The 16,096-nt window shown below is 36.2% G+C and overlaps 1 protein-coding gene across 4 annotated transcripts; it reads right to left on the bottom strand.

Moving 5' to 3' along the window:
- Positions 1–1,667: 1,667 nt before the first annotated feature.
- Positions 1,668–15,910, bottom strand: ANGPTL5 (angiopoietin like 5). 4 transcript variants are annotated; one of them, XM_038176086.2, is made up of 9 exons: positions 14,467–15,910; positions 14,014–14,085; positions 12,568–12,715; positions 11,470–11,594; positions 10,469–10,562; positions 9,450–9,550; positions 4,829–4,949; positions 3,596–3,781; positions 1,668–3,028 (listed from the first exon to the last, which is right to left on the bottom strand). In XM_038176086.2, exons 1-9 carry the CDS (start codon positions 14,563–14,565, stop codon positions 2,709–2,711), a joined length of 1,266 nt encoding a protein of 421 aa, XP_038032014.1. In that variant the 5' UTR covers positions 14,566–15,910; the 3' UTR covers positions 1,668–2,708. The 4 variants fall into 4 exon arrangements, with proteins under 4 accessions (XP_038032014.1, XP_012961442.1, XP_038032026.1 ...); XM_013105988.5 differs by having other exon boundaries at positions 1,673–3,028; positions 11,470–11,573; positions 14,467–15,904; XM_038176098.2 differs by lacking the exon at positions 14,014–14,085 and having other exon boundaries at positions 1,675–3,028; positions 14,467–15,900.
- Positions 15,911–16,096: the final 186 nt, after the last annotated feature.

The following is a 16,096-nucleotide window of genomic DNA, read 5'->3' as shown; positions in this document are numbered from 1 at the left end:
GGTCCCTCACAAAAGATAAGTAGTCAGGCAAAAATACCTGGAGGCCTGGGAGGATAAGCAAGGAGCTCCTGGCCAGGAAGGAAGCATAGAGAGAGAGGAATCAAGGGTGGGTTACGTTGGAGGAACACAGAAACATTGTTCAAGTGCCATGGGATGAAGTTAGGAAAGTTAAAGCTTATTGAATTGAATCTGGCTAGGGATGTCAAGGACAACACAAAGGGCTTCCATAACTTCATCAGTGGCAAAAAGAAGACTAGGAAAAATGTGGTCACACTGCTGAATGAGATGGGAGACCTGGTTACATAAGGAGAGACAGCTGAGGTACTGAATGCCTTGTCTCAGTCTTTATCAGTAAGACTGGCCTTCAGGAATCTCAGGTCCCAGAAACCAGGTGGAAAAGACTGGAGCAAGGATCAGGTGAGGGGACACTTGAGCAAACTGTATATTCCTAAGCCCATGGATCCTGATGTGATGCACCCATGAGTGCTGAGGGAGCTGGCAGATGTGATTACGAGGCCACTTCAGTCTCATCTTCAATCATGGTGAAAGGGAGAAGTGCCCAAAGACTGGAGGAACGCAAATGTCACTCTGATGACACTCTGACCTTCAAGAAGGTCAAGGAAGACCTGGGGAACTGGATGGTCAGCTTCACCTTGACCCCTGGGAAGGTAGTGGAGCAGCTAATCCTGGAAAACAGTTCTAGGCACATGAAAGAGAAGAAAATCATCGTGGATTCACCAAGAGTATGTCATTCCTAACCAACCTGATAAGCTTCTATAAGGAAATGACCAGCCTGGTAGTTGAGGATAGAGCAGTGGATGTAGTTTACTCAGACTTCACTAAGGCCTTTGACACTGTCTACCATAAGACTGTCATAGATGAGCTGGATGGGCAGACAATGAAGTGGATAGAAAACTGGAGAAATGGTGGAGGCCAGAGGGTGACACAAAATCTGGATGAAGGCCAGTTAGTAGCAGTGTCAAGTGACCAAGGGTCAATACTGTGTCCAGTCCTGTTTAGCATCTTCACTAATCATCCAGATAACGGAGCAAAGCGTACCCACAGCAAGTTTGCAGATGACACAAAACATGGGGGACTGGTGGATACACCAGAGGCCCATGCTGCCATCCATAGGGATCTCAACAGGCTGGAGAAGGGGGCTGACAGCAACCTCGTGGAGCTCAACAAGGAGAAATGCAGAGTCCTGAACCTGGGGAAGAACAACCCCAGGCACCAGGACATGCTGGGGTGCACCTAGGTGGGAACCAGAAAAGCAGAAAGGGACCTGGGGGTCCTGGTGGGCACCGAGTTGAACAAGAGCCAGCAACATGCCTGTGCAGCAAAGAACCCTGACAGCATCCTGGGCTGCATTAGGCAAAAGTATCACCAGCAGGTCCAGAGAGGTGATCCTTCCCCTCAAAGAAGCACTCTTGAGGCCACTCCTGGAGTCCTGTGCTCATCGCTAGGCTCCCCAGTACAAGAGGGACGTGGAGCTACTGGAAAGAGAGATTCTGCGATTCTGAACTGAAGATGGTTTGCAGTCACTGTCCTAATGCTTATAGAAAGTGTGAGACAGTAAAAATGAAGACTATAGTTTTTAACTGATTTAATTCCACATGTTGCTACAGAGCTAACCTGCTGAAACTGAAGCAGAAATGAAAAACACTGTGCTCAGTTTCTACAGAATAGGTGCTGAGTTCATGAAACACTGCTGTACAGACAATATTCACATTTTTATTGATATTATTCCATTTTTATTGATAGGAATTCAAACATTTCACACTGCTTAATTTAAAATGTATTTACACTACTCCAATTTTTTGTTCATTATTACATTAACATTCACAAAGTAAATACCAATAAGAATGAAAAAGACAAGACTGTGCCCATATATCCAAATATTAAAATTCCAAAGGTTACATGAAATGTCATACATTTTCTTCGAAAACAATTGTCCATTTTCAGTGAATTGTGAAAGAGACGAATCGTAATGGAAGAGTAAAAACCCAAATATGAAACGTTGACTATGAAACTTAAGTATAAAACAGACCATAGTTCTTGCACATCAGGATCTACCTTACTTGTATAAAACAGATCCTGAGAGTACAGAGTGCTCAGGGTCCATAAAATACTCTCAGGGCCTGATTTTATACAGATAAGGTATTACAAGGTATACAAGTAAGAAACCTTACATATGCTCTGACATGAGCCAGTGTAATCTTGCTTGATAAGGAATATAGAAAGAAGAGCTGGTTATGGAAAACCAACCTAAGGTGAAAAAAAAAAAAGGTATTTTTCCAAAATATGATTACTGGAGTGACAGGTATATGATGCTTTAAAGAAAACTTCTTGCAATTTCTTGGCAATTCAGATATGCAAAGAGCATAGAAGAAACACATTCAAAAGTCAGAATTACTGTCCTTATTATAATTTTTCCACTTACTGAGATTGCGTAAGAAGCAGTTAAACAAAAGCTGACAAACACTAAGCTTCATTTTTTTTCTGAAAATCCTTTTCTTAGGGCCTTCTCACTCAAATGGGAACACTACAAATGCTGACATTTCATAATAAAAATGAGTAACTGTATTATGCAAATATCTAATAATGTTTTAAGACTGAACTATTTTACTGAAAATGAAAAGTGTTAATTTGCAGTGATATATTTTCCCACATAACTGCTAGAAGAAAGGCATTTCTATTTTCATGGGTTAATTGAAATATGGATTAAAGGTTCTCCGAATTTTCATTGAAACTGATTTAATTTTGACAGGTTTGTTGTTTACTGTCCACGTATCCCAGTGAATCCCAGTTGCAAGAAATCTACCTGTGTAACGATGAACACCATTAAGATTTGCAAGGCCACACTGGTTGAACCACCATCCAGTGCTCTCACTGAAGTTACTGCAGCTCTTTACAGGCTGTTGTTTAATAGTGCACACTGGCCTACACCCATCATTATCAACATCAAATGTGCTGAAAGGCATTGAATTCTGATTATCTTCTTTTCTGTATCCTCTAAAGGCATCACCTAAGTGCAAAAGATAAAACAGAATGATGATAAAGGAGTTATTTATGGAGAAACACTACAAACTTTTCCTCTAAAATTACCAGAAAAACAGATTTGCTCAAAAGCAGTTCAAGACAGCACTAATGAATCGGTAATGTGTTGAAGACACAGGTAAAGAAAAATATAAAATACTCAGAAGTATGGAAGAGGTGATGGAACACCTTTACCTTCCTGTTGCTCTTAGTGATACACACTAACTCTGAAGGTAAATGCTTCTGTCCTCAAAGACAGTAAAAAAAAAGATAAAAGAAATGAGAAGAGCTGTTAACTGAAGATTTTCCAGGAATGTGCCCAAAGTTCCAGAGTGAGTCATGAGATGAAACTGAATTGTTTAAACACACACGTCAGTGATTACTGGTTCTATTATCTTACTAAAAAATAATGTTTCTTACAGGCAGAATAAGGCACCAACAGTTTCAGAGAATAACTATTACTTTGATAATAAGTGAATATTCTTGCATATTAGTAAACATGAGGCAAAACAAAATTAGAGAAATCTTTAAATGCATTAAAGAAGGAAGTTCTTACCAGCATTTCCTGAATAATGCCCCAAATGGATTTTAAAAGAACATGCTTCATCCTCTATCCAAAATCCATCATATGCTGCATAGGCATGCTTGTCATTTTCTGATTCCAAATCCACATAAAGACTGAAACTAGTTGCTTTTTGGTTTACTATATGAAAAATCTTCCTCAATCCAAGCCAAAATTCCCCTAAAACAGGAATATAATGTATAGTCAATAAATTTCTAGAAACAAAAAGTGTAGTGTCTTCTAGTTTTCCTATTTTTGTTCCTGAACCAAGTGTAATAAAAATTGTCTGATGGGCATATGTCCATTTGAAAGACTAATGAGTGGTCTCCTTACTTCACTGGGAAAATCCATGAAAGAATTCATATGCCTGTATCATTGCTTTCCTCAGCAACAATTTTAGAACACTGTACACATGATGACTTTCAAATGTTCATCTCCAGCCTGCTTCAGAAGAGTACAAGAACTAGAAGTGCTAAAGGTCCTCGTGACTAAATAGAACTCAGTAGTGCTCCTAGAGGCAATACTGAGAAACAAATGATAGAATTGTATGAAACGCAACAAAGCTCAAACCCTGTTCTCGAGATTTGCTGCCCCTGTAAATCATGCTTTTTTCCATGAAAGGTTGCTCCATGTGATTTGAACTTATTTCTATAGTTGAAAATGTGTGTGTTTCATTGCAATCCCAGACGATATCCTGAAAAAGCAGCTGTTTTTAGGTTAGCTGGATGAGAGGTGGCACTAAACAAAATAATACCACAATTGTGTTGGTATTAGGTACTGAAATATATCCATTCTCTTTCTAACCATTCCTAATGGTGTAATATTACTGTTTTTTCTTTCCTTCAGGGAAATATTTTGCAAGCATTATTAAAACCACATAAGGCCTTTTTAAACCTGAAAAAAAAAAATGGGGAAAATGCAACTTATACATATTTCAGGATGAAAATATTGCAACATATTAAACACTTCTTGTGAGCAGAATACAATGGTTAAAGATTCCTGTAGGGTGATGTCATCATTGAGAAGATTAGAGAATAGATTTGATGGAGAGGGAAAATAAAACAAACAAACAAACTCTAACTAGAAGTATAACTAGAATACTTCTTAAGAAACAAGAACTTTATTCTCCATACTCCTAAAAACCATACAAGTTAGTGTAAATGTAGCTTACATAAAGACAGCAAAAACACTGGATCCAAAGTACTTAAGAGTATCTAAAATTAATACCAGATAGGTCACCAAATCCATCCAGATATTCAGACCATGTTCTCTGAAATGTAATGATTCCATCGGTTCTTTTCTGAACTACAGTCCATCCACCTCCTTGAAAATCCATGTCACACAAAACCTAACATAAACATAGATACTATTAAGTATTCTTGAAGCAGCTATGAAGAAGTAAATAACATTTAAATGCAATAAAGGTGGACTATTCTGATTCTTGCTAAACAATGTACCTTCCAATTATTTTAACAAAAAATCTTGAACAAAATTAAGTAATTAACCTGGAGTATTTTCCTTTATGTTCTTTTTAGTCTGCTGCATTTGGAGACTTCCTCAACCAGTGCAAACTGTTGCATGCAAGTGTCTGTTCACATCAGATGTAAAAAATGCACTTTCATAATTGTTAATGTATATTAATAAAACCATGAAGTGGAAGCAACATGCAACAGCATGTATTACTTATGCAAAAACTTACAGATAGAAGCACTAATACTGAATATACCTTTATTTCAACAAAGCAAAATAGACACTGCTTCTTTTGTGTTCTCCCCTACCATTATACTTTCCTCCCAAGAAAGGCTGTCTTTGTGATCCCTGGGAGATGCAGAGCCCTTAAAAGGTGAGGGAATGGAAAAAGTGATAGTGATAAGCCAGTATATAATCATTTATGCTGGAACAGTGGAAAACTCTACATCAAAAGGGGCCCCAATCCAGGAAAGTCTCAATATGAACATTTAACAGCCTGTAACTGAGCAGTCCCACTGAATACACCAAATCGACTCTCAAATTCTTTGCTTTATGAGACATCACTAAAATTTGTGCCCAATGCTATGTCAAATGGCAATGGTCTACCTGTTCTCTGCTCTACTATGGAGTATCACGTTACGTGGCACATTTTCTCCTCAGCCCATTTAACTTTAGACATGTAATTGAGTTCCCTAAATTGGGCACCTAATTGTGCTTGTCTCCCCTCTAATCCCCCATCTAGAGAGAAGTGGCATTCATACCGTGGCTCTGGGAAACCAAGATCTAAATCACCCTCTGCAGGTGGCAGAAACCTCCTACAGTCTACAGAAAGGGTCCTTAGACTCTTGGCTGCACTCTATGGGTTTCACTTAAGTGCCCAAAGCTAAGTGCAATGCATCACAGTCACTTTGGATATTTTTCGTGTATATCCTCAGTGCCAGTGCTTCACCAGGCCTAACAGGAATTAAACATTCTTGACATCCTAATATAGAGAGGTGCATATTGCATGTTTAGACAGTGCAACCGCCTAAGGAGCAGTCTGAGTTTTGTATGTTGCACCTGCATGGTTTGTACCACTCAGACACTTGGCATGAAACAAAAGACTCTTCCTTTGGCAGGAGCACATCAACATCACACTCAGACCTTCTGTGACTTAACATCTATGAAAGACAGGCAGGCAACGAAGCTGCAATTTGGTCTAATTAATGCAACTTGGACAGTCTTGGATTCTCAAGCAAGTCAATGCCATTGGATGCTCTGAGCAATTCTTATAACCCAAATATTGAATGAATCATAGTAAAGGTCATGTGCATGAAAGTACAGCTGGAAAATGATTGGCTTTACTCCCTGGAGAATCATGTGTTTATTTCAGTCACCCAGGGGAGGTGGAACTGGAATAAAAAGAAATATGTATGACTCCAAAATGAGTGTTTAGATACAGATACCTAAAATGCATTAAAAATAATCCTACTGACTCATCCATTGTCTTGAGAAGAGGATTGCATGCTTGGCTACTCTTCTCACTATCAATCAGAAACAGAAGAGGAGCCCAGTTAGTCACAACATCAAACTCTGATCAAGTATAAATCAGTGGGAATGGTGATAATTCTCAGAAGGAACAGATTTGGGTCTACATGAAAGATCATCAGCCGATTATTTAGATATGGCACCTAAACATACTGCAGCTAAGCAAGAACATGAAATAGGTACACAAAAAATTGTCATTGCAGTATTTCTTAATTCCTTATATGCTGGAAATGATGTGACAGGTTTCTTTCTTAAAGCCTTGTAATCATTAATCCACTTTACAGTTTGTTTTATGTCCCATATCATGCAAGGTATCCAGGGCATGACTGTGACAGGTACAATTTCAACTAAATGACCAAGAAGTTGCTTCTACTGAATATTTTCCCTTTCCACCTTTAGTGTACATAAGAAGTATATTACAAACAACTGTAGTTTCACTGACCACCCTGGAAGTGTCATCGATTTAAATTTACTTACAAGGAAAGGAATCAGAAAGTGAGAATGATTCAATTTTCCAGAAGAGAAACTGTTTTTAATTGCCTCGTGTTTGGATGCTCAGACAAAAGGCCTAATTTTCTGAGATGACAAGAAGAACCTGCAGCTCACACCAAAACTGCATATTATTACTCCCTGAATTCAGTTTTATATTAGTTCAAGTTAAACACCTAAAACCTATGCTCACTTTTGAAAACATGGCATTTCAAACATGAAGTCATGAGATCATGAGAAATTTCTAAAATAATTTTCTTTATTTATCTATATATGCAAATTATTCTAGAGAAATTTTGTTTTGATTTCAGATACATTTAAGGGGCAGCTAATTTTCCATTGCTAAAAAGGTCCTCATTTAAACAAATTGTTTCATACTTTCTTTTCTGTTTTTATTATTATTATTACTATTATTATTATTGTTGTTATTATTATTATTATTATTATTATTATTATTATTATTATTATTATTATTTTCTTAATATGATTTTCTACCTGTTTGTATTTTTCTTATTTTGCTAGTCTTTAAATCTTCCAAAATGCATGGGTATCAACCTCTTAAAAGCATAACAATTTATTGTTTATATTTTAATTTCTTGATTGTTTTTGTTCATCCAGAATTTCTCTTGTACTCTTTGTATGCTTCAACACATGTTAAAAATACCTTAAACAGTTTTCCTTAAAATAACATTCTGTAGGGAACACACCACATCCTTTAGATATTTTTCTCCAAGAATTTTTGGCACTATCTTTTAATTTCTGTGTAACATCTACCAGACAAGAAATGAGACACTCATTTCATGAGTGCAGAGATTTCTTATTATTTATTGTTACCTTGTGGTTTTAATCAAATTATTATTTTTCCTTTTGTTTCTTGTTCTCCTTAGGGAACCTTTCCACATAATAACTGATTCTTGGTTCCTTAGACACTGGCAGTAACTTCAAATGTGGAAAAATGATAAACATACTTTTGAAGTGAAAGGAGCTTTACCATTTCACATGTATTTGCCAAAAGCTATGACTAGACCAAGAAATCACTTTTCTCACATAGACAGAAAAGCCATACCATCTCTCAGTAAAAGTAATTTGGGTGAGGTATGAATATTTCCTCAACACGATACCCCTCAATCCAGAAGAAAGCAGATGCATTTTGTGCTATGGTTCAGCAGAGGTGAGGCAGAGAGTATTTTCTGCATACTTATAAGTGTGATTATTCTGCAAACACTTCTACATGTCTTTGCCTTTATTTTACCTGGAATGAACTTGCTGATGAGCTACAGATATTCGCCTTGAGCTCGCTGCATTGTATAGAGCAAGCAACAGGCTTTTCTATCAGGGGTCTACAGAACCAAATCCATTATGTCTTTTGAGATCCCAAGATACTTCTGAAGCCTTTTCATAACAACTCTGAGCTCTTTTTCATAGCATTTTGTAGGTTTCCAGCTGGCTAGAGATAAAGGGATTCATCCTTCCTTTGTTATATATAAAGGAGGACTTTAAAGTTTGATATTAAATTTTGCTATTTATTAACTGGCTAAAACTCCACATATTTTTTTTTCTCCAAAAAGTAATGACCCCAGCATGTACTGCAAAATTGAAAGTTTGTAACTGCCATATCTGCCTTCCCACTATGCATAAGGAATTCCTAAGTAGAACAACCCAAAATAAAAATAAACTGACAAAAAAAAATGTTTTCTTTATGGTTTCATGGATCTGGTCATAGGAAACATGACTTCATGCTGCACTTCATCCTTTTTTTCTTCATTTTAAGTATGTATGTCCTACAATGACTGGATATGAAGACTATAAGTTTAGACGCTCTCTGCCTTAAGACTGAGTAATGATAATGCTCAGACAAAAGCTAAGCACCTATTTCTCTAGCAGATGTACATCAACACCTACATTAAGATGCCCAGGAAATATCATAGTCCAAGGTATAGATACCAACATCGCCTCTCAAGAGAAGGCAACACTATACAGTTGTCCAGCAAAGCAAGAAGTCCAATTTTAGGTCCAAATGGATCAGACTTTTGGCTCTTCACTTTCCACCTCTAACATAGAAGAGAACAGCATTTTTCAATGTCCAAAAGGGAGGCTTGAAATTTTCTTCAATTTTTCTCTTCTGTATATTTTTCACTGTATTTGAAAACTGATGAGGGGATATTATGAGAGATTAAATTTCTTTGTAGAAACAGAGAAAAATTTCCAAATTATAGTAAAGGCAGGCACATTTGGATGTTTTGATAAACTTCTTATTCATATGTTGGGATACTGTCAAGGAAAACACTTTAAATCTATTAAATATATTCTAAGTGCATATTCTTAAGTAAATTGTGACTATCGTGAGAGATAAATTCATTACCTCAAAAGGATAATTTGATCCTTCTGGATGAATAATGTACAGACCAGTTGGAGTTTTTGAAACAGAACCGATGGTATCTTTAATATCAGTGCAATCCAACCCTAGAGAACAAAGTATTTGATGAAGCTTGTTAGCACAACATGTTAAAAAAATACAGCTTAAGCACAGAAATATTAATTTTGTTGGGAACTTATGAATGACATAATCACTCAAATATTGTCATGAAAACTTAGAATCATGTTTTGTCATGAATTTACCTTATAAATGAAAATTCTCTGAACTCCATTAAGCTTGGAAAGAAGAATAAATTGCATTCTATTGAGAAAGTTCTATCTCATCTCAGCTGATATGATACAGAAAGTAAAGATTTTATAACCGGGTCTTATTTTACAGATTGTATTTGGGCAACACTTGTACAGAGTAAAAACACAAATTATCCAGGGAAGAATGTCTTCTTCCTGGAAATATTTGTATCTATATTTATAAAAGCTTTCACATCATAATGTTTATATAAAATGTCCTTTGCTTCTAAGTGTTAAGCCTGGTCTGTGTTAGACTCAAGGAAGCAGTTCCTAAGGCTAGGGGGAGTGCTTAGAGGTAATGTTTCCTGTAGTTGGGCTAGACACTATAAAGATGAACAGTGTAGAAATGACTTCCATTTCATTTGAAAAATGGGTATTGCAAATGGTGAGCACAATTATTTCATTACAAAAGAAAGTACTGGTTAGGAACATGAGACATGAACTGATGAACTGATGATCATGCTTGGTATTTTCCATAAAAATCAACAAGATGCTAAACAGAATGCCCACAATTATCAGCTTGCGAATAATTTAAACCTGTTCTTACATAGATTCTTACATAGTTCACAAATTTTCCAGATTTTATGTGTGCATACTAACACAGAATAAATACTGTACATGTTATAATTGTTTGGTTTTGCTTTAACTTGTTCTTAGTTAAAATACTCTCAAAGATAAAAAAGGAGGAGGTCAAGACTAAATGTGAAAAATACTTGCCATGAGATTGAACTGCTTTGTAAGGAAGTGGATCCAAATGCTTTCTCAAAACTTCTGCATTCAAAAGAAGAACTCTGTTCATGAGTTCATTCACCTGCAAGTTTAAATAAAATATTTTTAAATATGATGCAGTGAGAAACTTTATATTCGTAGGAAGCTCTTTTTCACAGAATCACAGAATTTTCTAGGTTGGAAGAGACCTCGAGATTATCGAGTCCAACCTCTGACCTAACACTAACAAGTCCTCCACTAAACCATATCCCTAAGCTCTACATCTAAACGTCTTTTAAAAACCTCCAGGGATGGGGACTCCACCACTTCCCTGGGCAGCCCATTCCAATGCCTAACAACCTTCTCAGTAAAGTTCTTCCTAATATCCAACCTAAAACACCCCTGGTGCAACTTTAGCCCATTCCCCCTCATCCTGTCACCAGGCACGTGGGAGAATAGACCAACCCCCACCTTGTTACAGCCTCCTTTAATGTATTTATAAAGATAAGGTCGACCTTATAAAGATAAGGTCGCCCCTGAGCCTCCTTTTCTCCAGGCTGAACAAGCCCAGCTCCCTCAGCCACTCCTCGTAGGACTTGTTCTCCAGGCCCCTCACCAGCTTCATCGCCCTTCTCTGGACTCGCTCGAGCACCTCCATGTCCTTCTTGTAGCGAGGGGCCCAAAACTGAACACAGTACTCGAGGTGCGGCCTCACCAGAGCCAAGTACAGGGGGACAATCACTTCCCTAGACCTGCTGGCCACACTGCTTCTTATACAAGCCAGGATGCTGTTGGCCTTTTCGGCCACCTAAGCACACTGCTGGCTCATATTCAGTGCTAATCACTCCTTATAGAAATGGAACTCACACCTTACCCAAAGTACAAGTGATGGTGATAGAAATTCTAATTCTACTGTTCTAATGATAAAATAAATAAAAAATATATTTTTCCTCCATAAGACAATAAGTGTAGTGCTAAATAATAATAAAAATCCTTATGATAAAGAATACCTGATTAGAAAGGTAATCCAAGGAAGACTGTTGATCATCCATCATGTTTCTCACCAACTTTTTTGTGCTTCTTGCATATTCAACAAGAGAGTTCTGTAAATTTCCTTTGAAAGAAATATGTTCACCTACTTCATTAGCACAAATTAGAAATATTCTTGACCAAATAATGGCATGCTTATTTATGATATCTAAGTGAATATTGAAGGTGTTTAACCTTAGGGTACCAAAAAGTGAAATTAAAGTAGTACAGAGACCAAAGATTAGATACAAATATGCTAATACCTCAGCCTCACTTGTTGCAGTGCAGACATCTTAAGAAAAGATGACTCTTCATAAGGTTTAAAGAATTTCATATTTTGCTACTCAGATAACCAGTTAGTGGATACAACAGAAATATAAATGTACCTGATAAAGGATAGACATGGTTTCCTGCCATTCTACAATTTCGTTCATTCACTATGCTATTTACTCATGCTCCTGCTTTTTGCCCTGATGCTAAAAATAAAATACAATAAAATAATAATAGTAATAATAGTAATAGTAATAATAATAATAACAATAATAATGATAATAATAATAATTTTCCAGATAGTTAATAGTACATATTAAAAATCATATGAAAAAGACAAGAATTTTGACTAATTTTTCTGAGGATGGATAGACAGCATCCGTTGATATGTAGTTTTGTCTAGGTGTCTCAGACATCAAGCTGAAGTACAATTTCTTCTCACTTAATTTCAGACACCTAACATTGGTATTTAAATGAGGGACAGACACCCTAGTCTTCCTCTTTAAGGGAGAGCTACAGACATTCAGAGGACAACACAGACTTACATGGAGCAAGTTGTTGCCTGGATGTGCTTGTCCCCATCAATGATTATAAAAAGAAACTACTACAATAAACTTTGTCATCCCAGCTGCACACAACACCCCAAATCTTTTGAACAATATTCACCTTGGGTAGATGGGTCAAAGTCTGTCACATGTGCTCAAGAAAAATAAAAAATAAATTGGCGCAGCAAAGCATAGCATAGCAGAGGATTGCGTAGCATGGCATTGCATAGCTTGTTGTTGAGCGTATTCTTTATGAATACATACTGCACATGTACTGTTTTTCCCCTCGTAAAATTTTAGCTTGAACATCACATGGTACAAGGCATTGTTCTTTTTGTTTTGAAATGTCTGTGGATTTATTTTTCTCTTCTGCCTTGAGTGGTTTTTCCACAGCTCCAACATTCCTTGTGCCCTGTTGTACCAAACAATGAAGGGGGAAACAAATTGATCATAAATGTATGTTAAATAGCTCGGTCTGCCAAAATGAAGCAGATTACTCCATGGATCTTCCATTAAAACCTTTTTTTTTTTTTTTTTAAATGCTTTATCAAGCAATACTTGACAGAGCTGAGACCTAGGCCTATGAAGTATCTTCTGCTTAGCCATACCTCTCAAGAGTATCAGAGGCAAAGAATAACCTCTATCAATTTTAAAAATACCACCAACATTTCTGCTGTGGTATCTCTACCTGTGAGTACTGTGAACTGGAAGCTACAGCTCACAAGTGCTTTCACTTAAGAAGACTACATCCACCACTCCCAACAGACATCTCAAATGCTAACAAAGTTAATTTCACTCAACAGGAGAGGACTTTGGGACTTACCACGTACTACCAGAACACTTTTACTCTACAAAGTCCCTAAATCCATGACTTAGACTCTGATCATGGAAATACTTCCACAAATTATTAATTGCACACGAGTAGTCCCAAATAGATTTGCAGACAAACCCAACATTTAAAATATTTTAAGTGCTCTTTCAGAGAAGAGAGTAAAGGGACTGTATTTACAGGGATAAAATATCTGAAATGGTAACAATAAAAGCATTGGTAAAAGTAGTTTCAAACTGCTGCACCTATAAATGTTATTTTAAAACAGTACTTTCATATATAATATTTTTTCCTCCACGGTACCAGGTAATATGATATAAGTGAATTTCTCTGATTCATCACTTAAAGAAAAGCTAAAAGTAATCCCTGAAATATGTGTCATTGTATAAAGGCTAAGAAACATATTTTCCTTTGTCTTTGTTTCTTAATTCCATAATCTCAGAAGGCACTGTGGCATGCTCCTATGCTGCACTTTCAGATGTAAATAGGACCCATAGAAATGCAAGGATTTTAATGAAAATGAAAATTTATTTAGACTTGACTGTATCTTCAGCATACTTGTTCTCCTTTCCTGCTTCAGGTTTCTCCTTCTGGTTTTGGCACTACACTGACACAGTTTTTTTTCCTATTTTTGTTTTCTCAAAGTGAAACTAAATAAATTAATTATCAATACACATTAATAAATAAGTAAAGAAATTAAATTATTAACAAAGATATTTTAAGAAAAAAAAAAGTTTCTGAATTATTTTAATTGCTTTTTGTGATTAGAGATAAATAAATGCTAGAGATCTAAAAGAATATGTTTCTTTAATATAGAAATAAACACAGAATAAAGGAAGAAAAATTCTATAACAGTTATAAATAGATCAACTGAAACTTACAAATAAGTTGCTTGAAACCAAGTTTTGTTCCAGGGCTTTACCACAGCTACTCACCAGCTGTTCAGTTAAATACTGTTCAGAAAATATTTTAATCAATAATTGTTTTTAAAATGCCAACATAAAAGAGGCAATTAAATCTAACCTCAGAAATTCAAGTGAAAACTGTGACGCTGCCAAGACCAAGAGTTACTCTGCCTTTACAGTGATATAGATGGGATTAAAAATATGGCCTAACCACTGAGCTGTGATAAAAGACATTATGACAATATTTTTCTCCTAATATACTGAATTTCTACAGCTTCTTTTCTCTATCTGAAAATACCTGATTCTTCTGTATTTTCATACTTATCCTGAATAGAGCAGTCTATATTTTAAAAAGCATCAGCCACTTTTCTGAGAAACTATTCAGCTGTATTCATTATCTTATCTCAGCATAGTAATTGAAAATCTTACCTTAGATGAACAAGGTTTGACATTACTTATGACAGTCTCTCCCCAGCTGACCAAAAAAATACTAAGAGATATCAATGAAGTTACCCTAAAGCAGTTCATCTTTTACTTGAAGAAATGCAAATGTTTTGACGGGTTTCAAGTTTCTGTGGAAAGGATTGTACACTATGAAGTCCTGAGCTAACTATTCGGGAATGTGTAGAGCACAAAGAGCAGCCAACACATCACTCCTTTAATGCCTGCATTTAATAAAACATATTTCAGTTGCACAGTAGGTTTTATATACTACACTGTTTGTCTCCTGAGAGCAATTACTGCTTACTACCTGTAGATGACACATCAAACATACATTGTCATTGTGGTAAAACTGTGACAGATTTCTTATATGACAGAAATCTTCTTCAGAATTCTTATGTGACAGATATCTTATATGCTGTTTTTGAGAATTGGTGTATTCGGTGCTGAGAATCTGGGGCTAGCAGAAAGGGGAGGGGGAAGTAATCATCAATTTTCATCTTTTTACAAAGGTTTTCATTATTAAAATGAAGGTGTTTACATTGGTGTGATAGCAGAGCACTAGAATTGGCTGTGGAGCCAATTTTAGAATATGTCCCAGCAGCAAATTCTACATAGAAAAGTGAAAAATATTACTTTAATACTTTTTGTTACATTAAAAATTACTGGGAAGATGCTCAGTCTCACTGGTAGACCATCTTTGGCAACAGTGGTATTGAGAGTGGGACAATAATTCAAATACAGCAATTTTTACCCCTGAAAAATGTCAAAGTACAAGAGAATGTCCTGAAAAAGAAGAAAATTAAATTTAGTCCACGGAAACTTAATTAAAACTATGCAGCAGGCGCTTACAGTTTTCACACACTCAAATACACAATTTTTGTATCTTAAAAAATTAGATCTGGTATTTTAACCAGAACTGGTATTTTAACCAGCCAGATCTAAAGGGAAATTGTTTTGAAAGTTCTTGAAGGTCCAAGAGATTTCAGCTACGCATGAACATTAGAGAATTTAAACTGTTTGTGATCTGGCTGAACAAATGAAACTTCAGCTCCTAGCTGGGATATATATTGTCTAAAGGACACTGAGACTGTTCAATATCACCTTATGCTAGTACAGCCAGTGTTCTAAATTTGTCTCAGTGCTGTGGTTCATCTCCATCCCTGTCTGAAGTTGGAATACACTGGAAATTACATTGGAAATAGCCTTTACCATAACAAGATCTGAAAGCAGTTGCAAGTTGTGGGTTAATCCACTGTTAAATCCAGATTTTAATCCTTTTTTTAACCCAATGTTTTGTTTTGAAATTAATAGCTGAAGGGCACTAAGCACCTGCAACTGGTGTCTTCCTGAGAGGAGCACATTCAACTGCTTGAGAAAGTTCTAACAACTTTGGTTTTCCAGTAACTCACAAAATCAAATTTTTAATTTGTTCTGAAGCACCACAATGCACATTATAGTTTTCCAAGATAAGAGTTACGAGAATTTTACAAGTGCTTCAGTGGATGCTGGCTTAAAAAAAAAAAAAAAAAAAAAAAAAAAAAAAAAAATGCATGTTATGATCCATAGTCAAGCCTTGTATGAAGGTGAAAAGATTTCCATTGCTACCCATAAACGA

Source organism: Anas platyrhynchos, chromosome 1, assembly GCF_047663525.1.
Source record: "Anas platyrhynchos isolate ZD024472 breed Pekin duck chromosome 1, IASCAAS_PekinDuck_T2T, whole genome shotgun sequence".
Taxonomy (NCBI): Eukaryota; Metazoa; Chordata; class Aves; order Anseriformes; family Anatidae; genus Anas; species Anas platyrhynchos.
The sequence above is the reverse complement of the archived record's forward strand: the minus strand, read 5'-3'. Positions and strand labels throughout refer to the sequence as shown.